At 37.5% G+C, this 26,162-nt stretch overlaps 1 protein-coding gene across 3 annotated transcripts in view; it reads left to right on the plus strand.

Annotated features, from left to right (window-relative positions):
* Nucleotides 1-26,162, plus strand: part of USP34 (ubiquitin specific peptidase 34) — a 204,572-nt gene that overhangs the window by 134,484 nt on the left and 43,926 nt on the right. For 2 of the 3 annotated variants that reach the window (XM_040993392.1, XM_040993393.1), the window contains 13 exons: nt 649-753; nt 2,174-2,229; nt 2,326-2,446; nt 9,747-9,930; nt 10,280-10,440; nt 12,184-12,249; nt 14,773-14,919; nt 15,003-15,059; nt 15,174-15,251; nt 15,623-15,717; nt 17,364-17,536; nt 21,808-21,961; nt 23,256-23,334. In XM_040993392.1, coding sequence (XP_040849326.1) covers nt 649-753; nt 2,174-2,229; nt 2,326-2,446; nt 9,747-9,930; nt 10,280-10,440; nt 12,184-12,249; nt 14,773-14,919; nt 15,003-15,059; nt 15,174-15,251; nt 15,623-15,717; nt 17,364-17,536; nt 21,808-21,961; nt 23,256-23,334 — 1,476 coding nt within the window. The remainder of the gene's footprint in view (nt 1-648; nt 754-2,173; nt 2,230-2,325; nt 2,447-9,746; nt 9,931-10,279; nt 10,441-12,183; nt 12,250-14,772; nt 14,920-15,002; nt 15,060-15,173; nt 15,252-15,622; nt 15,718-17,363; nt 17,537-21,807; nt 21,962-23,255; nt 23,335-26,162) is intronic. The other variant, XM_040993394.1, reaches the window with a different exon arrangement.

Raw genomic sequence — 26,162 nt, forward strand, 5'->3', positions numbered from 1 at the left:
ATCATTGTATTTTCACTATATCCTTTCAAACTTTTGAGCACTTGGTTACTTTTTGAGTGATTATCAAAAAGACAGTAGGTATATAGTCCTTAAAGAGTTGGCTTTGTGACACTCTATTCATGCTGAAAGGAGAATTGTGTGTTTAATTTCAGCTTTGTAGGCTCCTGTGGTTCTGTTTTGCTTTGAAGATGACATTTGTTCTTATTGGATTCTAGATTTGTTGATAAATTGAATGGTAGAAACATTTGTTCTTTCAGTGTTTTCATTCTTATAATATTCTGAGAGTCTTCGCGAGAGTGTACACTATAATCTTATGACAAGTTTCTACCACTTGGAAAATTCAGAGCTCATAGGAAATTTTAAGCAGTCCTAAAAACCTAATGCAATGTAGAATACTTTTTTCCCCTATTTGTATTGTTCTCAAGAGTTATTAAGTAATTTGAGATTTATTTTTTCTTAAAAATTGTCATGTTAATGATTTTTATACCTAGTTTCTCCATTTTAAGAAAAGCTCACAGTGTAGTCTTTATTTTCTTTTTCTTAAATTTTGAATGCTCTGTATAAAAATTAAATTTTGTAAAGTCTGTAGTTTTTTAAGTGTATCATGCTATTAAAAAGTGTTTTCACAATGTGTAATTTTTTTAATAGACAGATGATTATGAGGAAGAACCAATGGTAAAACCTGGATGTAAAGAATATTTTTGGTTGTTATGCAAATTAGTTGACAACATTCATATAAAAGATGCTAGTCAGGTATGTTATAAAAATTATGTAATTTAATAGGTGTGATTTATACAATTGTGTGTGCATAATTTTAATGATCCTTATTTTTAAGGCAATTTTTAATTTATACCTATTTGATACTGCCATAAGTTTTAAGCTAATATTGTACCTTTCTGTTTTTCTCTGATTTCTTTCTTGTTTTCATTTTAATCTTACTTGAAATTTCTGTTAGCTGTATTTTTGCTGATATCTTCTAAGAAAAAAGTTTTTGTTTTAAAAATCTTATGAAAAATAAAAGATTTTAAATTTAAGCATATTACTCTTTGTAGTAAGTATATATGTGGAGTTGTGTGTGTGTGTGTATAAAATTGCATCAGTAAATTGGTGTGATGTCAGGCTAAAGAATTGTTAGCAGCCAGTATCATGCCACAGTGGTTGAAGCTGCTGCTTTCAAGGCCATCATTCCATAAGAACACTAGTGTAAGTCATACCTGCTGGACTTCCTTCCTGTTGAGCCCTGGCTAATGTGCCAGGAGAAGTGCAGAAGATAGCACAAGGGGCCCCTCCACCCAAATGGAGTTCTAGGCTTGTGGTTTCTGCCTGGCTATTGTAGCCCTTTTTGTAGTAATAAACTAGTGGATGCTTATTTTTTTGCTGATATATTTATACTAAGCTGATATTTCTAGTAACCCAAATGAATTTGAAAGGCATACCTGGTGAAAACTTGTTTTTTCCCATTGTATCTAAAGTACACTCACAGTAATTCAGAAGAAATGAACAACACATAAAAATCCATTATTTACGAAGTATTTCTTGTTTATTTACATACTTAAATGAGATATATGCACTGTACAATAAGGAATCCTGTTTTTGTTTATAATTTCTGGTTGCCTCCAAATTCTCAGTCTTTTGAGGAAAATTACTAAGATTAATGTTGAACATGCTTTAGCTTACTTTTTTAGTTTTTCTTAAACTTGCTCATTTATGGTCAAGTTTAATCTTTCTTGAATATCAGAATAATTTTCTTCCTTAGAGTTACATATAGCTTATTTAAAAATACCTTGGACTAAATTCTGTTTTCTGAAGCCTCTTTTCATTTGTTTCTCAGTTATAATGAGAATTAAAACTGTGTAAATTGAATTTCTGCAGTTTAAATTATTGTTACAGCCTAGTCAAAAGCCTATTATTTAGAGAATTATGTGAATTATTTTTTAATAAAGTTGAAAATTTTAGCATAATTTATTAATGACATTTACTGATTTTGGACTATTACTGAATACTTAAAATCGTAATATCATTTATTAAAATATATAAGTAAACAGTAAGTGTGTTATATGATTTGCTGAAATAAATAATTATGATCTATAGGAAAATTACCTTTTGTTGTTTTTAACCTACAATGTACTAAACTTACTCTGTATTTGACTTTGATATTTTCTTCTGTGTTAAGACAACTCTCCTTGACTTAGATGCATTGGCAAGACATTTGGCTGACTGTATTCGAAGGTAAATTTTGATAAGAAATTCATTAGTTACATTGTTGAGGAAAGTTAAATATAATTATGTAAATAACTGTTTTGCTTGTGCTTTCCTTTTTTGTAGCAGGGAGATCCTTGATCATCAAGATGGTAATGTGGAAGATGATGGGCTTACAGGACTCTTAAGGCTTGCAACAAGTGTTATTAAACACAAACCTCCATTCAAATTTTCAAGGGAAGGACAGGTATGTGTTGAGGTACAGGTGGCTATATGAAATAAAACTAGGACTTTTAAATTACTGTGCTTATGTGGAATTGCTAATGTTTTTTAAACATATGATCAGAAAGTTGGCTAAAATTTAATTACTCCAGGAAAAGTGAATTTTTAATAAATATGGAAATATGAAATAAGGGCCTTATTTGAGGGTGAAAAAGCAATTTTTTTCCTCTAAAGAATCTATTTTTAGAAAGTTGGTGCTTTGCTCTTAGAATATGTATAAAATAGAATGTTTCAAATTAACACCTTACTAGTATTCTAATTTTTGCTGCAGAGTTAATGAGTAATCCTTTTATTCTTTATGTGGAAAGGTAGATTTACAGAAAGAAGGAGAGACAGTGAGAAATGTTCTTCCACCCACTGGTATACACCCCAGGTAGCCACAGCGGCCAGAGTTGAGCTGATCCAAAGCCAGGGGCCAGGAGCTTTTTTCAGGTCTCCCATGTAGGTGCAGGGTTCTAAGGCTTTGGGCCATCCTCGACTGCTTTTCCAGGCCACAAGCAGGGAGTTGGATGGGAATTGGAGCAGCAGGGACACAAGTGGCACCCATATGGGATACCCACACGTGCAAGGCGAGCTGTTTATAGCCACTCGACTACCACTCCAGGCCCAAATAGTCCCTTTCTGTAGAGTAGTTATTGGTACCATAATTTAAAGGCCTATGTAATGCCTACTTCTCAGTATTTGTAACTTCTAACGATTCATATTTATTTATTTAAAGTCAGAATTGGAGATCTGTTGGTTTACTCCTCAGATGAACACTGACCAGTGAAGGCAGGCCAAGGTGAAGCAAGGAGCTTTTATCAGTTTCCCATATGTATGGCTGGGATCCAAACTCTTGGCCTATCTACTACAGCTTTTCTCGGCCTTCAGCAAGTTGGCTGGGTCAAAAGTGGAGCAACCATGAATCTAACCTAGCATCCATATGTGATACATGTGTAGCAGGCTATTATGCTACAACACTGGACCCAACAGCTAATAATTCTGTCTTCATAAATGTTTAGTGATTTTTTTTATTTTAAGGTTTATTTGAATTTTAGTGTGGCAGAGAGAGAAAGAGAGCCACTCTCCACATGCAGGGGCAGACCAAGGCCAGGAACCTAGAGTTCCACGTGGGGTCAAACAAGTGACAGAGGCCTCACCACTTGGGTCATCTTGTGTTCCTTTTCCCAAGCTGTTAGCAGGGGAGCTGGATCCAAAATGGAGCAGCTGCAGCATGAACTGGCACCCATATGAGATGATGGCACTGCAAGTATTAGCTTTCACCAGTGGACCTCAACACAAACCCCTGTCAAATTAAGCTGTGGACAATCCTATGATGCTTTTGTTGTTACCTACACTGAGGATAACAACTGGTTTGTTATCCTGATGTTACTATTTTCTTTGGAGACAGTTGCCAAAAGGGCACCACATTCATTTTGAATATAGAGGATTTTGGGGAGAAAGTTACGATGACAGACTTTGCTAAAATATTTTCCTAAAATCCATTTGCTGCTTCTTATAGTTCCCGCCCCTCCCTTTTTTTTCCAGTACATTGACTAGGAATAATGTGATTATATACACATTTACTGGGTAAAGTCTAGTACATGTATGTAAACCAATATGTGCAAATTTTTGCTTTACAAATATAAACACATTAACTGGTTTTTTTGACCATATTCACAAAGAATAAAGTTTCAGGTGAGATAAAGAAGAAAAAGGTTCTCATGGCTTTCAAAATAAGTAAGTGTATAGGAACATATGTGTAGGTTTTGTTCAAATACAAGCAAGTTGTACATCCTCAGATTTTTATATTCATGGGTATTCTGGAACCACCCTTCCACAGATACAGAGAAATACTGCTATTCTCTTATTTGCTAATATTAGTACATTAAGAAAAAAATGATGTAGACACGTATAATAGAATGATTTCATTTTATTTTGTTGGAAAAGCTGTAGGTTGGGTATTGGCTAATGGTTTAGGCCACTTGGTATGACATCAGTATGGTATCCAGTAAGAGTGTCTGTTCCATTCCCCTTCTCCTGCTCTGTTAGTGCAGTTGTGAAAGCAGTGAAAGGTGATTGCACCCCTACCACCCATTTAGGAGTCCCAGATAGAGTTCCCACGCTTCTCACTTTGCCTTGACCCAGCTCCAACTGTCAGAATATTTGGGTAGTAAACGGGAATGGAAGGTCTCTCTTGATCTGGATTACATTCTCTTTTCAGTAATTGAAAAAAACAAAAAAACCCTAACTTCAGCCTCAGCCATTGCAGTCAATTGTGGAGTGGGAGCAAATTAAAGATATCTCTCTCTTTCCCTGTCTCTCTTGCTCTAATTTGGCCTTTCAAATTATTAAATGAATTAAAAATCTAACAAACAATAAAAAAAATCTGTAGTGAAGCTGTTTGCACACCTACAGGTAGCTGGATTAAAGTTGAGCAGAGGGACACAATCCAGCATCAATACAGGAAGCTGACACTGCAGCCTGTTATACCACCGTGCCCGATGCCTGTCCTTTTTTTTGTTTTGTTTTTGTTTTTGTTTTTCAGAAACTGCAGTTGTATTGATTTTTAAATTGCTCTTATACTGAGTTAATAGTTGTTCTAAAATTTATATCTTTGATACTGATTCTTGTACAAGGAAATTTGTTGCTTACACAGGAGCAGTCTTGAGGGGTGTTTTTTTCAATTAGTATTTTAAAATATTTCTTAAGTTTATTTTGTCTTAGGGATTTTATCATCTTTGTAATTGGTATATTTTCTTTGGTTATTTTGTTTTAACTATGTTGTCAAAGATTTTTGTGAAAGGGTTTGCAGACCATGTTAATGTTTACTTTGTTTTTCAAGCCTTTAAAAAAAGATTTATCTGTTTGAAAAGCAGAGTTAAGAAACACAGAGCTTGCATCTTCTTGTTCACTTGCTAAGTGGCCACCACAACTGGGACTGGGCCAAGAACTTGTTCCAACAAGTTTCCAGCGTGTGTACAGTGTCCCAAGTACTTGGACCCTCTTCTGTCAGGAGTGAAGCAGCCAGGTCTCAAAACCATTGCCCATATGTAATGCCAGTATTAATATTACAGTATTATGGCTTTACCCTCTAGACCACAACCCAACCCCTATTTTTCAAGTCTTTGCTCTTCATTTTTCATCTTAGTTTTTTTTCCCCCAGAATCTATAGAGCAATGTTACATATATAAGGTGTTTGCACTTTTATTCAGGTTTTGATGCTTATATGTTCAGACCTGTAAATAATTTGCCCTTGGCTTTTGTGACATGTTGAACCTTAAAGGATTTTGTGTTGGAGTTAATATTTTAAATTATTTTGTCATGCTCTGGATGAGAATTTGAAAGAAAGCCTCTGTGTCTGATGCCATTAGGAAGGTTCCCAGGGGTTTCAAAGAAGGAATGTGTGGAAATGAGGGAATTGGGTTTCTGCTTGGGTTGAATTATGGAATAGAAAATAGAAATAGATTAATTAGAAATAACAATGGCAATTACTAAAAATTGGAAACCTCAGCATAGTACTGAATGGAGGAGAATGGGAAAGACTATCAAAATATAGGAATTAGATTTTCGACTTGTGAAATTTGAAATATCAATTGTATATCTCGGTGGAGGTGTATAAGGTAGTTGGTTTTCAGAACTTGTTTGGAGGTTCCAGCAGAGGAGCACAGCTATTTATGTACCCTTGACCGAAGGCTGGTCCTCCGCTCGTGGGGATGGTAGTCCTCTTTGAGGGAGCAGCTTTTGGAGGGACACACATGGAGCCAGTGAGGGAGGAAAGGAACACCCGCCTAGCCAGCAGATCAGGCTAATCAACCCTGGCAATCACTGGGGTGACAGATATCACAACCAAATTACCCTCACATCCAAAGGAATTAATTTTGAAAGCAAAGTCCATATACCTTTATTTTCTATTATAGAATTGGGACAATTCATTCCAAAAAGTAGAGTGAGAGTTCCAGTGAATTGGACGAATATTTGTTTTATGGACAGAAATACTGAAGAAAGTCAGAGCAACATTTGCATTGTGTATTTCAAAGTTACTTTTCTGACTAGCGGGGAGCATGGCACAAAACAATTGTCAGATTATTTTTATGGCACTTCATTATCATGCCTATTGAAACTGGCCTATTTGGGAAATATGTTTTATCTATCACACTGAGTTTTTGCAATGGTCAGGTACACAACTTAGCTGCAACTTTTTAAAGATTTATTTATTTATTCATTTATTTATTTATATGTTTATTTTAAAGATTTATTTATTTGAAAGTAAAAAGTCCAATGTGCTAGTTCACTTCCTAAATAGTCTCAAAGTCCAGGACTGGGCCAGTCAAAAACCTGGGTCCTGAAATTCCATCTAGGTCTCATGTGGGTGCAGGAGCACAAGGAGATAGGCCATGCTCCACTATTTTCATACACATATTACAAGGGGAGTAGATTGAAGCAGGAAAACTGGCATTTGAACCTATTCTAAGGGAATACCAGCACTGCCTGCAGCAGTTTAACCCACTTTGCAGAGATGACCCATATTTAAGAACTTTTTAACTTACACTCTGAAAAAAATTTTAAGAATTTCTTTGAGATGCAGAGAAACAGAATACACCCACACTGTTGTCTGCTGATTGATTCCCACAGCTGCCTGCAATGGCTGGGACTGGGCCAGGCCAAAGCCAGGAGCCAGGAACTCAGTCCAGGTCTCCCACCCAAATGACAGGTACCCAACTGCTTGAGCCATCATTACTGCTGTCTACAGTATGCACTAGTTGGAAGCTGGAGTTACAAGCCAGAATCACTCAGGTGTTCCAGTGTGGAATATAGAAGTCTTAAACACTAGCATAAATACTTGCTCCTGGTTGTTGAACTAGTACATTTGTTAAGCAAGGTTTTTTTGTTTTGTTTTGTTTTGTTTTTAATTACTATTTGAAAGGCAGAGTTACAGTGATAGAGGGAGATATCTTGTGTCAACTGATTTACTCCCCAAAAGGCCACAATGGCCAGAGCTGGTTGATAATGTATTTTATCACAGGCAATGTGTTTTCATCAAAACATTAGAGGCATTGAACTGATTTCATTTCTAAATCTAAACTAATTGTCAAGTAATTCATTTTTAGGTTAGTAGCCAGTTTATTCTTATTATTTGAATTTGACTTTAATCAAGTAAAGGTGTTATTTTGTATTTCTATGAAAGTAGCTATTTTCCTGATTCTAAGATTGGGTCACATTTAAGAATTAAAACCCTTAAGAATTTGTTGACCAAACTGAAAAACTGTAGATTACACATTCTTTAGAAAAGTGGAAGAGATATATTTACTAATGAAGAACATCTGAAGTTACGTGTGTGTGTGCACATACATGCCAGTAACTTGAGTTTCCAAGACCACGCACCTCCAGGTCTGGTGATTTACTTGGACTTGCAGTCTTAGCTCTGGTTAGAATTATGGCCAAGATTTATAAGAACAAAATGATTCCAACAGATAGTAAGGAAAAAGTGTGTGAGACAAAATTTGGAGGAAGGTAGCTTCAAATTTTGAAGAGAATAGTTCTGTTGGCATTTCACAGGGCATGATTAATTCTTAGCTGTGAGTGAGGCAACGTGTGTCATGAGCTTAGGAGTATGATTTTGTCATGGTGTATGTAGAATAGGCATATGATGTTGCATTAACTGACCATTGTCTGAAGCGGCAGGCTTCAGAGGATGCAACTATTCAACATAAACCATACAGTTAGGCACAGTGAGCTGTATCTGTCACTATGGGAAAGTTTTATATCAGGATAGGCAATTGTTTACCGATGTCCTGCGTACAGGAAAGCCAGCCTTAAAATCCTGCCCCCCCTTTTTTTCTTTTTTCTTTTTTTTTTTTTTAAACAATTTATTTATTTATTGGAAAGTCAGATATACAGAGAGGAAGATCTTCCTTCTGATGATTCACTCCCCAAGTGAGCACAACGGCCGATGCTATGCCAATCTGAAGCCAGGATCCAGGAACTTCTTCCGGGTCTCCCAGGCTCAGGGCTTTGGGCCGTCCTCGACTGTTTTCCCAGGCCACAAGCAGGGAGCTGGATGGGAAGTGGAGCTGCTGGGATTAGAACCGGCGTCCTTATGGGATCCCGGGGCACTCAAGGCGAGGACTTTAGCTGCTAGGCCATGCCGCTGGGCCCCTCCACCACCACCCCCTTTTTTTTTTAACGTAGCAGAATCCCATTCCTGCTCTCTTCCCCAGGAAGATTTTATACTTTAGAACAAGATGTTTTAGTAACTTTGGGATTCTGTGAGGGAAATAGCAAATAACAAAGGAAATTGCCAGTTAGGAAGAGCAAGAGGAGTGGATAACGCTGTGCCTGCTTCCTCATACAGAGTGATTTGAGGGAAAGTACATTTAGAATGAGAATCTGGAGACCAACAGCACTTAACAATAAAACTAATTGTTTCAGTTTGAACCATAGTAGTAAAGATGTGAAGAGCTTAGTACCATACTGATTCTCGTGCCTGTTAACTATATGGTAAATAACTGACAGCATGTGAACTCTGCTGCATTTTGTTTTGGCGCCTTGCAACTTTGCCTTAGTGGTCAGTCTGAGTATGATTGCGTCTTTTAGCTCAAATTGGTAGAGTGAAATAAAGAGAAAAGTATGTAAAGTCAGAGAAACTTTATAAGATTTGTAGTTAAGGATTTTGAGACGTTAATAAAAGTTTTTCGTCACTGAGCAGTAGAATATAACATTATGTGGACAGTCTGTAAGAACAAGGGGAAAAAAATTAAAGGTTATCCCTGGCCAGTCATTCTAAGAAAAATTAACATTGGGAAGACTTTCACATGATGTATATGATGCTATTAAGTTCTCTTTTTCAATGCTTATGTGTTTGTGAGGCAGAGTAAGAGGAGGGGAGGGGAGGGGAGAAAGAGAAACAGAAGGATATCTCTTAAATATGCAGATTCACTCCCAAATGACATGAGCCACTGGGCCAGGACAAAACCAGGCATGTGCTGCATGTCTTCTAGGTGGGTTTAAGGGCCTAAGCACTTGGGCTGTCTTCCGCTGCATGTTAGTAGGGAACTGAATTGCAAGTGGAGCAGCTGGGACTTCAACTGTTGCCCATATGAGCAGGTGCCAGCTTTATCTTCTGTGTCACAATACCAGCCCTACTGTTAAATTCTTGAATAATTGTAGTAAATTGTAGATTGTAATATAATGCAGTTTTCTGCGTGTAAGCTGTTCATTGTATGTGGAATATAATATCCAAGTTGAGGTAATGTTCTTGAATTTTGTTGTTTTTCCCCACTCAGGAGTTTTTAAGAGATATCTTCAATCTGCTGTTTCTGCTGCCTAGTCTGAAAGATCGTCAACAGCCAAAGTGCAAATCACATTCTTCGAGAGCTGCTGCTTATGATTTGTTAGTAGAGATGGTGAAGGGATCTGTTGAGAATTACAGGCTAATACACAACTGGGTTATGGCCCAGCATATGCAGTGTAAGCGGTGTTTTACTTCTTTATATGCTTCAGTGTTACTCAAGTTTAAAAATCAGTGTGAAATTTTTCCCAAAACTAGCTATGAAGGACTTTTTAACATATAATCACTTTGGCTTATCTTTAAATAAAATAATTTAGTAATAGGTGAAATTAAGTTTAAATTTGAATTTTTAAGAAATGAATTTTTGGCATGCGTTCTAATATCTGATATTTTATAATTATGTATAATTTGTATGTATTAACTAGATAACTAATGGCAGCAGTGGCTGTTAATAATAGCAAAGTATATTACTAAATCGTTTTTTGCGGGGGGATGGGCTTCTTTTCTTCCCTGTTTCTTCAAGAGCAGCCCATGCACCTTACAAGTGGGACTATTGGCCTCATGAGGATGTCCGTGCAGAATGTAGATTTGTTGGCCTGACAAACCTTGGAGCTACTTGTTACTTGGCTTCCACTATTCAGCAGTTGTATATGATACCTGAGGCCAGACAGGCTGTCTTCACTGCAAAGGTAGTTTTGTTTTTTGTTTGTTTGTTTTCACTTCAAAAACTAAGAATATGGAAGCAAATTTAAAATTTTGTTTGTAGACTGAGGTTATATACATACACATACAGACACATACAAGTAGTAGACTGTTGTTGAAGGGAATGGGAGAATAAAGAATTGATGACAGAGCTAGCTAACATGTATTTGGAAAAGTTTGACTTTTTAATAGGTGAGTCATGGAGCTATTGTATCGCTATTTCATGGTAAAGATAAATATGGATTTTAATTATGTAGAAAAGCAAATAATAAAGGTAAAAGTTGAAAATTACTACTTGCATCATAAAAATTGTTTCTTCTATTTAATCTCCCATGTTAAATGGGATTGTTGGCCTTGGGTGAGCAAGCTTTTTGTTCACTTATCCCTTTGAGTTTTACTTTGTTTCTGTGAACACACCAGTTGGTTTAGTCCCCAAATGGCAATGATGGCCAGGACTGGGTCAGGTCAAAGCCATGAACCTTGAACTGGATCTGGTCTACCACATGAGAGACAGGTCCAACTACTCAGGCCGTCTTTTGCTGCGTTCCCATGGTGCATTAGCAGGGAATTTAGTTGAAAATGCAGCAGTGACATTTTTAAGATTTATTTATTTATATTGGAAAGGCACGTTTACAGAGAGAAGATACAGGGAAAAAGATGTTTCATCCATTGGTCCACTCCCAAATCCCTGCCATAGCTAAGCTAAATCTGGGGGGCAGGAGCTTCAACCAGGTCTCCCACACAGATGCTTGGTCCCAAAGTTTTGGGCCATCCTTTGCTGCTTTCCCAGACCACCAGCAAGGAGCTGGATGGGAAATGGAGCAGCCAGGACCCAAACCAGCGCCCATGTGGGATGCCAGTGCATGCAAGGCAAGGATTTAGCCACTGAGCCATTGTCCCAGGCCCAGTAGGAAGCATCTTAATCTCTGGTACTACATGAGCATCCCCAAAGTCTCCTAATGCTGAAGTGAGACACTGTATCTAGCAGATAGGATATGAATATGGACCTTTTCTAGAAGCCTTAGTCAAGCAGATTCTTAAGCTCAGTTATTGACAGTGTAAATTTTGACAGTTTCAGAGCTCTTGATCAGTTTTCTTTCTAGTATTAAAAGTATATTATTTCAGAAAAGATGTTGGTTTGAAAGACTGATTGACACTTGGGTTTCTCCAAAGTGTATGCAGCAGTGTAGGCTGGACCAGGCCATAATGAGACACCTGGAGCTTAATCTGGTCTTCCGTAAAGTGGCAGTAATACCACTACCTAAGCCATTGCCTCCTAGGGTATGGGTTAGCAGGAAGCTGGATTTAAGCAGAGGAGGCACTGGTAGAGCATGTGGGCCTCTCAAGCAGCATCAAAACCTGTCTGTTAAATGTTCCTCATTTAATGTGTGTGTTAAGTTGCGGGAGATGAATATCTGATGTATTCTTCATTCTTGTCGGCTTATAAATCAGCATTGCCCCGAGTGTATATTGACTAGAATGCTGCAGGGTTTTTTTTTAAAAGACCTTTTCATTTCCTGATTGCTTTTATATGGTATATTTTAGTCATTTAGAGCTATAGTTGTTTTGTTTTTTTTTTTAGTAAAAAAAAAAAAGGACAATGGAATTTGTCAGTTTTTCTTACATGATAGCTAAAATAATGACATTTTAAACAAATTGCAAGACTGCTAAAATGTGTAATTTAGTTCTATCAGTATGTTTTTGACAGAAAATTTTCACTTGATTTTCAGTATTCAGAAGACATGAAGCACAAAACCACTCTTCTGGAGCTTCAGAAAATGTTCACATATTTAATGGTAAGTTCAAGAATCAATCATTTGATACACCCTATGATAAAAGCAAAATAAGGAACATAGATTTAATTTGTGCTGACTTTGTTCTGTTTATAAACAATTTATCTGACCTATTACTAATGACTTTTAGCAATTACATCTTTGTTATCTGCTTCTTGTTTTATTTGTCCTTTACAAAGTTCTCATTATTAAGATGACTGACTTATGGCCAGAGACTTCTCATTTTTGTTTCTTCCTCTCCCTTTATTAGGAAGAATTAGATGTTTAAAACACTTGTTCATTCTCCAGATGACCACAACATTCTAGGGCTAAGCCAGGCTAGTCAGCAGCTTCATCTAGGTCTCCCACATGGATGACAGGGACCCAAGTAGGCCGTCTTCTGCTTTTCCCAAACCGTTAGCAGTAACATGGATTTGAAGTTCCTCAGCCAGGTTTTAAGCCATCACCCATATGAGATGCTGATATTGCAGATAGTAGTTTTTCCCACAGAGCCAGCCACTGTCTTTATCACTTTGAGTTCCTACCCTGAACATATAAAAATGGTAATTACAACATTCTTTTAAAATCCCCAATGGACAGACAAGTGTTTTGGGTGTCAGATTTTAAGCTATACATACAACTCTGGGTTGCCATGTCCAAGCCTTAGTTTAATCCCAGCTGCTCTATTTCCAGTTCATCTCCCTTCTAATGTGTCTGGGAAATCAACAGATGGTAACTCAGCTACTTGGTTCCTGTCAAGTACATGGGAGACCGGGGTGTGGTTCCTCACTTACAGCTTCTGTTTTGCCTGGCCCTGCCATTACTATCATATGGAGAGTAAACCATCAAATGGAATATCTTTATGTCATTCTGCCATTCAAATAAATAAATCTTTGAAGAAATATTAAAGATATAGGAGCTAGCACCATGGCATATTAAACTAAGCCTCAGCCTTGAGTGTTGGCATCTCAAATGAATGTCACTTTTAAGTCCTGGATGCTCTACCTCCTGTTCAGTTGTAGTCTAGGAAAGCAGCAGAGGATGGCTCATGTCCTTGGTTCCCTACATCCATTTGGAAAGCCTAAAGAGGCTGCTGGCTTTAAATCAACACGGATTGGCCACTGTGGCCACTTGGGGAACGAACCAGCACATAGAGAATCTTTCTCTCTTTCTCCCTATAACTCTGTCTTTCAAGTGAAAGTAAAATATTTAGAAAAAATTAAATATCAGTGTTTCTTCATGTAGAGGATGGTACCCAGGTTTATCAGCATGGTGCATATTCTTTTTTTGCCTCTTTTCTTTAACCTCCTCCTTTATTGCTCACCATACCTAGTTGCACCTGTACTCACTGTAAAGTCCTCAAGCTTGTCCCTGCTGCTTTGCCACCTGTCCAGTTGGGGTTGTTGCCCTTCCTGCTTTGCCTCAATCTTCTCTTAGCACTTTACTCAATTTTCTTTCTGATTTCATCCTTCAGCTTTGTAAGAGATGAATTGTTCCACCATGTGTGAAGCCTCACCATGTCTACAGTCTCTATGCTTCTATTATTTCTGCCTCTTTTGGGTGTTATCCATCCTACAATCTTGAGGTTAAGGATTATGTCATTTATTACTGATTTTTCACCCTCTCATACTAAGGATTCAATAACTGATCTTGCCATTAAAATTTAAAAATTTACCTGATAATCCCTTCTTTCTGTTCTTATTTGTTTTTACAGAGCTAGAACATGCCATTTGACAGAAAACTGTTAAATTACTATTTAAAAAACCAAGAACAGGCATTTGGTATAGTGATTACAGTGCTGCTTGGAACAAATGCATCCCATGTCAGAGTACCTGGATTCAAGTCCTGGCTCTGTTCCAGTTAACAGCTTCTCACTAATGCACACCCTGGGGGACAGGTGATGGATTGAGTGTTTGGGTCTCTACCGCTTCATGGGAGTCCTGGTTTCAGCCTGGCCCAACCTTGCATTATAGGCATTTGGGGTGTAGACTATCTGGTGGGAGATTGCTTAATCTCTGTGGCTTACTAAACTTTTTTTAATAAATGTTTTTGGAGATTTATTTTTGATTGAAAGGTGGGTTAACAGAGAGAGATCTTCTTTCTAATAGTCCACTCCCCAAATAGCCACAACAGTTGGAGCTTGGTCGATTTGAAGCCAGGAGCCTGGAATTTCTTCCAGGTTTCCCACATGTGTGCAGGAGCCCATAGAATTGGACCATCCTCGGCTGCTTTCCCAGGCACATTAGCATGGAGCTACATTGAAAGTGGAATAGTACAGTATGAATCCTTTTCATCCCAAATCTTTCCCAAAAGTTCCTGGATTTAAAAATACCTGTGGTCAGTTAAAGCATCTTTTGGTACCAGTACCATTAAACTGAAAATATCATGAAAATCAAATAAAATGAGATAGCATTATAAAACTTCCTCTATAAATTTGCTAAGTTTGTTGTTTCTGTTTTTTGTTCGTCTAATAGTTTTGCAGTTTTTTTATTTTTATTTGACATAATCATCTCCTTTCCCTCCCAACTTCTTTTTTTTCCTTTACAGGAGAGTGAATGCAAAGCATATAATCCTAGGCCTTTTTGTAAAACCTACACCATGGATAAGCAGCCTCTGAATACTGGGGAGCAGAAGGATATGACTGAATTCTTTACAGACTTGATTACCAAAATTGAAGAAATGTCTCCAGAACTGGTTAGTACTTGAATGCTCAATTTCTTTTGAAAGTTAAGCAGATTTGTCTCCATTTTAATTACTGATGTTTGTTTGTTTTGAAGAAAAATACCGTCAAAAGCTTGTTCGGAGGTGTGATTACAAACAATGTTGTGTCGCTGGTAAGTGTTACACCTGTTTTTGCTTGGTAGAAATCATATGTTTTAGTTTATTATAAATTTATTGATCATGTGCATTGTTTAAAAATTACTGATTTTGGGCTATTTATTGATCAGGATTGTGAGCACGTTAGTCAGACTGCTGAAGAGTTTTACACTGTAAGGTGCCAGGTTGCTGATATGAAGAACATTTATGTGAGTAATACCATGCACACTTTCTAAACTTTCTGCTTCCAGCTGTTTGGTATAGCAAGTATTTTTGTAATCTTAAAAAATTTTTCCCATGTTTTCATGTAGTTTTTGCTTGCTACTTACCTAGGAATTAATACTCGACTACTGAGTTCTTTTTTATCCACTGAAAATGTAATTATTTGAAAAATTTTGTGTGCTAATAAAGTATCTTATATTAAGGAGAACAATTTTTTTTTTGCTAAGTTAGAGGTCTCCTTTTTTGGTAAGAAATTGTTTTCCTATGTGTATTCTTTCTTATTTTTGTATTATGCCTTTTGAATATTTCATGCTATAAGCAATAATGTGAAACTTTTGAATGTGTATTTTACACACAGGAATCTCTTGATGAAGTTACTATAAAGGACACTTTAGAAGGTGACAACATGTATACTTGCTCTCATTGTGGAAAAAAAGTCCGAGCTGAAAAAAGGTATGCTTTTAGAAAATGTAATGTGTTTCATTTTGATTAATCAACCCAATCAAAGTCAAAGAATAAGGATAAACAGGTTAAATTTTTTTTTTAATTATATAAGACAAAATCAACTACTTGGAGCTTAGTGTTATAGCACAGCTTTTCGCTTACTCAGTGAATTATAATTTACGAAATACCTCAGGAAAATGGGAATCACTGAACTTAAAAACTAGATTTTTGGAGAAGACATATGAAAGGTAGAAACATTGGTAATTGTTGTCATCTGTATAAATTTTCACAAATCAAGCTTTTAATAACTTGTTTTTAGGGAATAATAGCTGATTTATTAGCTTAATTCTGGTAACATTTCTTTGCAATAGATAATATTGCTGATCCCAATATTTTGGTCGAGACATAGAGGCACATAATAATGAAGTTTTATCAATTCTGTTTGCTAAGATAGAAATACAAGTAAACTAGTGTTAAGGAAATGTTGATCCAGCTAATTTGAATTCTTTTTAAGACACAAGGATATAAAACGACTCTGTAGACAGTTGATTTTAGGATTGGTGTTCAGGAAGCAATGCAGGATTTAGAAAATAGTTAAATATTGATAGAAAGGTAGAATTCCACAATGGGTATTAATCTTATTTTAGTTAAATAGTTCAAATGAAAATTTTCCTATTAGCTTTACTGATGTATAGCAAATATCTTACAATCCTTTGTTGTTATTGTTTGTTTAATTTTGGTGTGATTTACTTTTGCATTTTTTTTCTGCCTTTTTTCCCTCTCAATCTGTGAAATGCTCATTCTGTTTTCTAAAGACATCCTTATGGATAAATATACTGAATCCAAAAGCCTGATTGATTAAAAAAAAAAAAAGTGTTCCAGTATACTTTCTAGCACCATAACTTGTTTCTCAGATTTTTTTGGTGTACTTGTAACTTACCACGTGCTTAACAAAGTTTTGCTATTTCTTACCACTCTACTATGGAGTCAGTAGACTGTGATAGTTAGCCTGTAAACCAAAACCAGCTGCTCTCAATCTTTTTAAAATGAGAGGCTCTTGATGTATAAAATGGTTTGTGGGGACCAAGGAGTTGGTTAAAGATCTCAGCATTGTGGGTAAATCTTGAATGGCAAATAATATATGCAAGTCGCTCTGTTTCACAGATAATATGGGATGATAGGCACTGTAAGGTCCATATTAGAAATCATGAATTAAGCTCAAAGTGGTAAATAACTTTTTTAGGTTTACTTATCTAGTTAACTGGTATAGCAGACTGTTTTCTAGTTAGCAAAAATAAATAATATTGAAGTGCTCTTTACAGAAATTTGCAAATTAATACTTTAATCTCTATCATTTAAATAAAACACTGAATCAAAGCCCTCCTTGGATCTGGCATGTGATGGTCATCTTTTTGTTCCTCCATAGCATATCCTTTGCATATCTTTGTCATAACTGACTACAGTCTAATTAAGAATTAATTTTCAATAGAAAATCCCTTTAATAATAGAAAAAAATCATGTAAAATATTTCATGGAATACCTTAATAAAAGTTATGATCTAGAATACTTATTTACTTATAATTGTTTACTAAAATAGGTATAGTATAAATGAAAGTAAAAATGAGGATTTTTCCATTGGTGTTTTTGCATTTCAGGGCATGTTTTAAGAAATTGCCTCGCATTCTGAGTTTCAATACTATGAGGTATACATTTAATATGGTTACAATGATGAAAGAGAAAGTGAATACACATTTTTCCTTTCCATTACGTTTGGATATGACACCCTACACCGAAGATTTTCTTATGGGAAAGAGTGACAGGAAAGAAGGTATTTTCTCCCCTTTATCCAAATTGAATTTTATGAGAACTTTGTAGAGACATTATGTTGCATTCATTGTGTTAAGCAATAAGTATTTATTGTCTGCCGTGACCATGTTACAAGCCCTGTTCTAACCATTTGAGACTAATGATTTTTTAAAAAAAGGAAAACATGGTTGCTACCCTTCTGGGGCTTAAGTCTAGTTGAACAAGTCACACGTCAGTGAAGAATCTACAGGTATGATGAGGTTCAGTTGGGACAATGACTGCATCATGTATCTAGGGGAATCATGATTTAAGAGGGAGAAGAGACTTGAGAGGCAGCATTGCATTGTAACTGATCACATTGCCTGCAAAACCAGAGTCTCATGTGGAAGTCCATGTTCTCCCTCTGCCCTCTTATCCTCTCACGCTCCCTTTCCCTCTTTCTACCCACCCAAACCATTCCCTACAGACCTTTCCAACTGATTTTCAAATAAATGAATCTTTAAAACAATGAGTGAGAGTTAGATGGCGAAGAAAGATGAGCTTTAAGGCAAGGAGTAATTTTTGGTAGAGTTGCGTAAAAAGCACAACTTTTTAATGCAGCATTTCATGAATTTTAATCTTATATAACCATTAAAAGATTTTTGAAATAGGGAGACAAGATTAGGTGACCGTTTAAGAAAGATTGTGAAATAGGCTAGAGAATGAAGGAATAGATCTGAGGAAGCCATTCTTGTACACCACAGAGAAGTGGATTAGATAGTGAAGAGTGGTAGTAGGGATGCAGGAACTTCATAAAGTTAATTTGGTGAATAAGTTCAATAAAAACCTAATGCAAGGCTGGCATTATGGTATGGTGACGTTCCTTATCAGAGTGTTGGTTCAGCTACTGGCTGACTTCTGACCAAGCTCCCTGCTGATGTGCTTGTGAAAATGTTAAGAGTATACCAGTCTGTAGGTTTTTCACCCACATGGACAGCTAGATGCAGTGCTGGCTTCAGCTTGACTTAACCCCAGCTGTTACAGCTGTTACACTCTTTATGGGAATCAACCAGCAGATAGATTTCAACCAATTTCTTTCTTATACTCTTAAATAATATAATTTTTTTTAAATTAATGATCATCTGTTTGCTATGTAGCTTGTATTATTCTTATAGCAATGGGAATACCATGCTAATGGAATAGAATCTCTATTCCCAGAAGCTTAGATTTTAGTTGATCTGTTATGAAACAAGGAGGAGCAAGAGTTGCAAGTGAGTTGGCTTTCTGAAAAGTCTTTGATTATCTGTATCAGAGCAGTTAATTTGTTTGTTGCCATAAGATATGTGCCTCAAGGACCCAAGAAGTGAGGAATGGAAATTGTCAAGGAAAAAAGCAAACAAAAACACAGTGGGGTCTGCTTTGTGTAAGGATCTTGATAGTGTTTTTTGTTTTTGTTTTGGTTTTTTTCTGTAAGAAATTCTTTAAGCTCCCTGCTTGTGACCTTGGAAAGCAGCAGAGGATGGCCAAAGCATTGGGACCCTGCACCCATGTGGGAAACCTGAAATAAGCTCCTGACTCCTGGCTTCGGATCAGCCCAGCTCTGGACATGTGGCTATTTCAGGAATGACCCAGCAGCTGGGAGCTCTTTCTCCTCAAATCTGATTGGCCTTTCCACTAAGAATAAGTCTTTTGAAATAGAATAAATCCTTTTAAAAATAATTGCTACTTAATCAAATACCTAAATAATCTTAAAACTTTTAAAAATGATTTATTTGTTTACATTTTAAAGGCAGAATTTGAGAAGAAAGGTTTTCATCACTAATTTATTTCCCCAGATGGCTGCAACAATTATTGCTAGACTGGGCTGCATGCAAAAACCAGAATCTTCTTTCAGTCTCCAAACACGGGTACAGGAGTCCAAACACTTGTACCACCTTCTGCTTTCCCAGAAGAGCTGGATTGTTACTAAGGAAGCTAGGCTGATATCCTATATGGGATGCCAACACTGCAGGTGGCAACATATCTTTCTGTGTCACAATGCCTGTCCCAGGTGTTTATTTCTTACAAAACAATTGTAAGAATGCCACACATACAAGAGTGTTCTAAATATTTGTTAAACGCACATATCATAAATTTCAAACCTTTTGCACCAAAATAAATTTTTCTGGTTTTCATGAATATTTTTCTAGGCTTTTTTTTTTTTTTTTTGAAAGACAAATTTCATGAAGAGAAGGAGAGACAAAGAGGAAAGATCTTCCATCATCCACTGCTTCACTCCCCAAATGGCTGTAATTGTTGAAACTGAGCCAATCCAGTCAGGAAACTCTACTGTGTCTCCCACATGGGTACAGTCCCAAGAATTTGGGCCATCCTCTACTGTTTTCCCAGGCCATTAGCACAGAGCTGGAAGGGAAGTGGAGCAGCGGGAGCACAAATTGGCACCCATATAGGATGGTAGCATTTGAAGGTTGAGGATTTGCCTGTTGTGCCACAGTGGCAGCCCCTCCATGAACATTTTTAAGTGTGTGTCTACAGCCTAGTTTTTAAACCTCTCACAGATTTTTTTTTTCAAAAATTACAGAAAAAATGAGAGGGAGATGCAGAGATAGGTTGAAATATTTTCGTCCATTCCCTAGATTGTTGCATTCCCTAGATTGTTGCCTGCAAAGAACCAGGACCCTGGAACTCTGAGTCTTTCATGTGGATGGAAGGGAACCCACGCACTTGGATCATCCTCCACTGGTTTCCTGGGCACATTACAGGGAGCTGGATCTACACCCAAATGGGATGTCTGCTTTGCAAGCTGCAGTTTAACCAGCTAAACCTTAACTTCATCACCTCTGTTTTTAAAAACAAAAAAAAAAATTTTAAATTTACTTATTTAATACACATAGAGAAAAGTTTTTCATTTGCTGATGTGCCACCAGTGACAGCACCCAGGACTGGCCCAGGCTGAATCCAGGAGCCTGGGACTGCATCTTTGTTCCCATGTGGGTGATTAGAACTCAGTACTTGTCATCATGTGCTGCTTCCTATGTGCATTAACAGGGAATTAGCTTGTTACCAGACTAGCCCTCTAGTGTAGGATGTAGGTGTCTTAAGTGGCAACTTGTAGCATAAAACCTCCCTGTTTTTTGGAAAGTTAGAACTGTCCTGTGTATTTTATTTGTTTCACTATTATTCCATGTATGGATGTAACCAATACTGAATCTAGATATAAATGAATTTGTTAGTATCAAATGATGTGTTCAGGTCCTCATACGGCCTCCTTTGAATGCACATGTGCACTGTGCTTCCACTTCAGCTAATTGTCATTTCTCGTGCTGCTTTACAATGTGCGTTCAAGTTGACTTAAATCTGCTGTTTTTCTTTGCTACTGATTTTCCCTGGCATTAGAATAAAAAGCAGAACTGTGCTAAAATCAGGTTTTAGCACTGCCTTTTTTTTTTAAAGATTATTTATTTATTTGAAAGAATTAAAGAGAAAAAGATCACTTTTTCATCTTGTGGTCCGTTCCCTTAATACCACAGTGACCAAGACTGGACCAGTCCAAAGACAGGAGCTTCATCCTGGTCTCACATGTATGTACAGAAGTCCAAGCATTATGGTGATTTTTCACTGCTTTCCCTGGTCATTATCAGAGAATTGAGCCAGAAGTGGAGCAGCTAGAGCTTGAATTGATTATTCTAGTGATGCCAGCATTGCAAGCAGTGGTCTTACCTAATATGCTAGGTAAAACCATTTTATAGCCATTTCCTAATAATTACATGAAGCTATTTCAACAGATGAATCAGATTTAAAAGATTTTATATATGTAAGTCATATTGAAGTTGTCCATAATTTGGCAATATATACATAAGTGTGTACCTTAAAGTGGCAGACTATGGGCCTGGCACGGTAGCCCTAGTGGCTAAAGTCCTTGCTTTGTATGTGCTGGGATCCCATATAGGTGCTGGTTCATACCCTGGCTGCTCCACTTCTCTTCCAGGTCCCTGCTTGTGGCCTTGGGAAAGCAGTCAAGCATGGCACAACACCTTGGGACTCTATCCATGTTGGAGACCCAGAAGAGGCTCCTAGTTAGTGGCTTCAGATTGGCTCAGCATTGGCTGTTGTGGAAAACAGTGGGGAAAATGTCCTTTGGTATTTAACTTTTTAAAAAGTGGCAAACTGTGATGAATGTATAGTAAATCTGTTTTCTATTATTTAGCATAGAGAATACCTAGTTCTGTATTCTCTGTGTTACAGAAAGTGATTCTAATAGTCATTGTTGTAATTTTTGGGATTGTTGCCATTATGTTCTCTTCATCATTGCAGGTTTTAAGGAAGTCAGTGATCATTCAAAAGACACGGAGAGCTATGAGTATGATTTGATCGGAGTGACTGTTCACACAGGAACTGCAGATGGTGGGCACTATTACAGCTTCATCCGCGATATCGTCAATCCACTTGCTTACAAAAACAATAAATGGTGAGCTTTCAGATACTTTTCAGATCCAAGATGTAGATTTATGATAGTGTTTAGGTTTGTCATATTACTTATTCTGTAGCTTCCTACAAGGTGAGAAATAGTACACAAATTTTTTTTAAAGATTTATTTATTTTAATTGGAAAGAAAGATTTACAGAGAGAAAGTAAATGGTTATCTGGACTGTTGAGAATTTGATGAACACTTAACCCTAGAAAATTAAACACCTGTGAAGTTTTGCATGTAAGTTGAGATTCATAGATGTTTTGTAACTCCCAAATCTTAACATTACTTATGAACTCTTCATTAATTGCCTTCTCTAAAGTGACCACAAAGTCCTTAATGTGGTTTTGTGTTCTGTTCTGTTCACCAGGCTTTTTGCCATCTCATGCAGTTTTTTATTTATTTTTTTTTTAATTTATGTGCTGGTTGAATTTCCAAATGTTTCCAGTGTCTTGTAGCTGGGTGCCGAATCTAAATCTTCCATGTGGTGGCAGAAACCCAATTAATTGAGCCATGTATACTGACTCCCAGGGTCTTCATGAGTAGGAACCTGGAGTTACAATCTTGCACTAGGGATGGAGCCCAGGTGTTCCAATACCTAGCACATGTGTCCCAGCAGGCATCCTAACCAGAAGCGTAATGCCTGCCACCCTCACATACTTGGCTTTGTTGTCTTTTATCCGGTTAATGAATAGAGATGTTGAATCAGTACCTACATGGGATGCTTTTGGTGGTCTGTTGTGGTTAGGTATGGTCTCTTGGATAGGGATCCTGTGATTGCTAGGCCTTGTTCCAATTGTTGGACCATTGCTTGAACAAAATGTATGGTTGTTATGGGATCCGCAATTAGGATAGTTCCTTCAGCTGTTTGTGAGTCCTTCAGCCATTATGTTCTTGATATTTTTAAATTTTATGCCTTTGACAATATTTATGTGAGTATATTTTAAATCTTTTTTAGATCATAATTTTGAAAGTTTTTAGCATGAAAACTCCTGATACAAGCTTCACATGTCAGATTTGAACAAACTTCATGTTCCCCTGTATTCATTAATCCTACATTGTAAATGGATCTCAGATTTTAAGATGAAATATGTCTGTTTAGATGGAGTATGTTATAAAATTATGTGTCTGGTTTCCCAAAGTGTAGAGCTGTACAAACAAGAACTTAGAATAATCTCATGAAATAACAATTTCATCAGTAATTGTAACATCACTGTGTAATTGTTTTAAGCAGAAGTAATTTACAGATATTTAGTTAGAATTTACTTGATCAATGTTATGTGCTCCATTGTAGGTATCTTTTTAATGATGCTGAGGTAAAGCCTTTTGATTCTGCTCAGCTTGCTTCAGAATGTTTTGGTGGAGAGATGACGGTAAGTTTTATTCAGAAATTATAAATAGATTATTTTTCATTGCCTTGTCATCTCATAAGATCTGATATCATGGTCACTTCTCTTGTAATTACTATGATCAAAATGTATTTATTATTTATTAGAAGATTACTACATTAACAGTATAAGTAAGAACTGTAGAAATTTACTGTTTTTTTTTTTAATTTAAAATTTATTTATTTTAATTGCAAAGTCAGGTATATATAGAGGAGGAGAGATAGAGAGGAAGATCTTCCATCCAATGATTCACTCCCTAAGTGGCCACAACAGCCAGAACTGAGCTGATCCGAAGCCAGGAGCCTCTTCCAAATCTCCCACATGGGTGCAGGGTCCCAGGGTTCAGGCCATCCTCTGCTGCTTTCTCAGGCAACGAGCAGGGAGCTGGATGGGACGTGGGGCCACTGGGATTAGAACCAGCATTCGTAGGGGATTCCGGCAAGTTCAAGGCAAGGATTTTAGTCACTATGATACCAAGCCATGTCCAAAAATTTGTTGTTTTTTGTCTTCAGTTTGATTAATAAGATATACTTAGAAATAGAAAGCTAAGAGGAAATGAGATATGCCATAAAGGTTATAATTTGATAAATTGTTTACTAATGAACTTTAGAACTAGAGTACAGAGATATTATTTTCCACTGATACATCAGTATATACAGTTATATAATTTTTGACAAAATATTTGACTTAAGCCAAGCTTTAAAGATTGTTCCTTTAGTACTTATTTGTAATTCAAGCAGCAAGCTCAATAATGCCATTGGCAAGATAGAGGAGAAAACTCTCTGTTGCGTAGTGAAGGCACTAAGAAAAGAAAATTGGGTCTGGGCCCGGCGCGGTGGCGCAAGTGGTTAGGGTCCTCACCTTGCACGCCCAGGATCCCATATGGGCGCCGGTTCTAATCCCGGCAGCCCCGCTTCCCTTCCAGCTCCCTGCCTGTGGCCCGGGAAAGCAGCAGAGGACAGCCCAAAAGCTTTGGGACCCTGCACCCGCGTGGGAGACCCGGAAGAGGCTCCTGGCTTCGGATCGGCATAGCATCGGCCGTTGCGCTCACTTGGGGAGTGAATCATCGGACGGAGGACCTTCCTCTCTGTCTCTCCTCTCTGTATATCCGCCTTTCCAATGAGAAAATAATAAAAATAAATCTTTAAAAAAAAAAAAAAAAAAGAAAAGAAAATTGGGTCGCACCATGATTATAACAACTTTCATTTTTCACTAGGCAGTGTGTGTAGCATAATACCAGTTTTTCAAAAGTACCCTCTTGGTGGTAGGCATTGAGGAATGAGGGAGTCAAATGCTCACCTTTGTCTCATAGCAAAGTATCTGACTTTTTTTTAAGATTTATTTTTTTTATTGGAAAGGCAGATATACAGAGAGGATCTTCCAACTGATGGTTCACTCCCCACGTGGCCACAATAGCCTGCCTGATCCGGAACCAGCTACCTGGTGCATCTTGTGGGTCTCCCACATGGGTGCAGGATCCCAGGGCTTTGGACAGTCGTCAGCTGCTTTCCCAGGCCACAAGCTGAGAGCTGGATGGGAAGTGGGGCTGCCAGGATTAGAACTGGAGCCCATATGGGGTCCTGGTGCTTTTGAGGCTACCGTGTCCAGCCGAAAGTATCTGACTTCTATACCAAGCTACCATTGCTTACTCCAGCTTTCTGGTATTTTGTTTTGTTTTTAAGATTTATGTATTTATGGGACCCATGCGATAGCATAACGGTTAAGGTCCTCGCCTTGTATGCACCAGGATCCCATATGGGCACCAGTTCTGGTCCTGGAAGCCCCGCTTCCCATCCAGCTCCCTGCTAATGGCCTGGAAATGCAGTGGAGGACAGCCCAAGCCTTTGGGACCCTGCAGCGTGGGAGATCCTGAAGAGGCTCCTGGCTCCTGGCTTTGGATTGGCTTGGCTTTGGCCATTGCTGCTGCTTGGAGAGTGAATCGTGGTTCGGGGATCTTCCTTTCTCTCTCTCCTCCTCTCTGTATATCATCCTTTCCAATAAGAATAAATAAATCTTTAAGAAAAAGAACAAGATTTATGTATTTATTCTAAAGTCAGATATGCAAAGAGGAGGAGACAGAGAGAGGAAGATCTCCTTTGTACTAAGTCATTCCTCAAGTGGCTGCAATAGCCAGAGCTGAAACTATCTGAAGCCAGGAGTCAGGATCCTCTTGTGGATCTCCCATGTGGATGTAGGATCCCAAGGCTTTGAGCTATCCTTGACTACTTTCCAAGGTCACAACAGGGAACTGGATGGGAATTGAAGCTGCTGGGTTAGAACCAGAACTCATAAGGGATCCGGGAGTGTGCAAGGCGAGGACTTTAGACTGTTGGCTACCCCGCCGGGCCCAATCTCAAGTTTGTTAAAGTAGATTCTCAGAGCCTACAGTGGTAGCTCGAAGTGATCAGTTTCATGGCATTCATGTGGGATACTTGGATTGAGTTCCTGGCTTTTCACTTCTTCCCCAGTCAGAATGGGGAGTAATTCAGCAAATTGTAGCATTCTCTCTTCTTTCTACCTCTCAGGTAAATAAAACACACCATGGCACTTCAGAACTTAATGTTTGTCATCTGTGTTTTATAACTGGACCAGATGGATTTTTAATTTTAATAAAACCATAATAAAATTTATTGTGAAATAGCTCTATGCAAACCTTCTAGATTTTAGTGAAGTGTTTTTGTTTGTTTGTTTGTTTGTTTTCTTGCTACTCTTCCATTTTGAGTGGAAATGTAAAAGTAGTCCAACTGGTAATAGTGTGGAAATAGATAGGTGAGAAGAAGCAAGTACTAGTTAACATTTGAACCGTCACTGAA

This window comes from Ochotona curzoniae, unplaced genomic scaffold (genome assembly GCF_017591425.1).
Source record: "Ochotona curzoniae isolate NIBS_2020 unplaced genomic scaffold, NIBS_Ocur_1.0 contig_883, whole genome shotgun sequence".
Lineage (NCBI taxonomy): Eukaryota > Metazoa > Chordata > Mammalia > Lagomorpha > Ochotonidae > Ochotona > Ochotona curzoniae.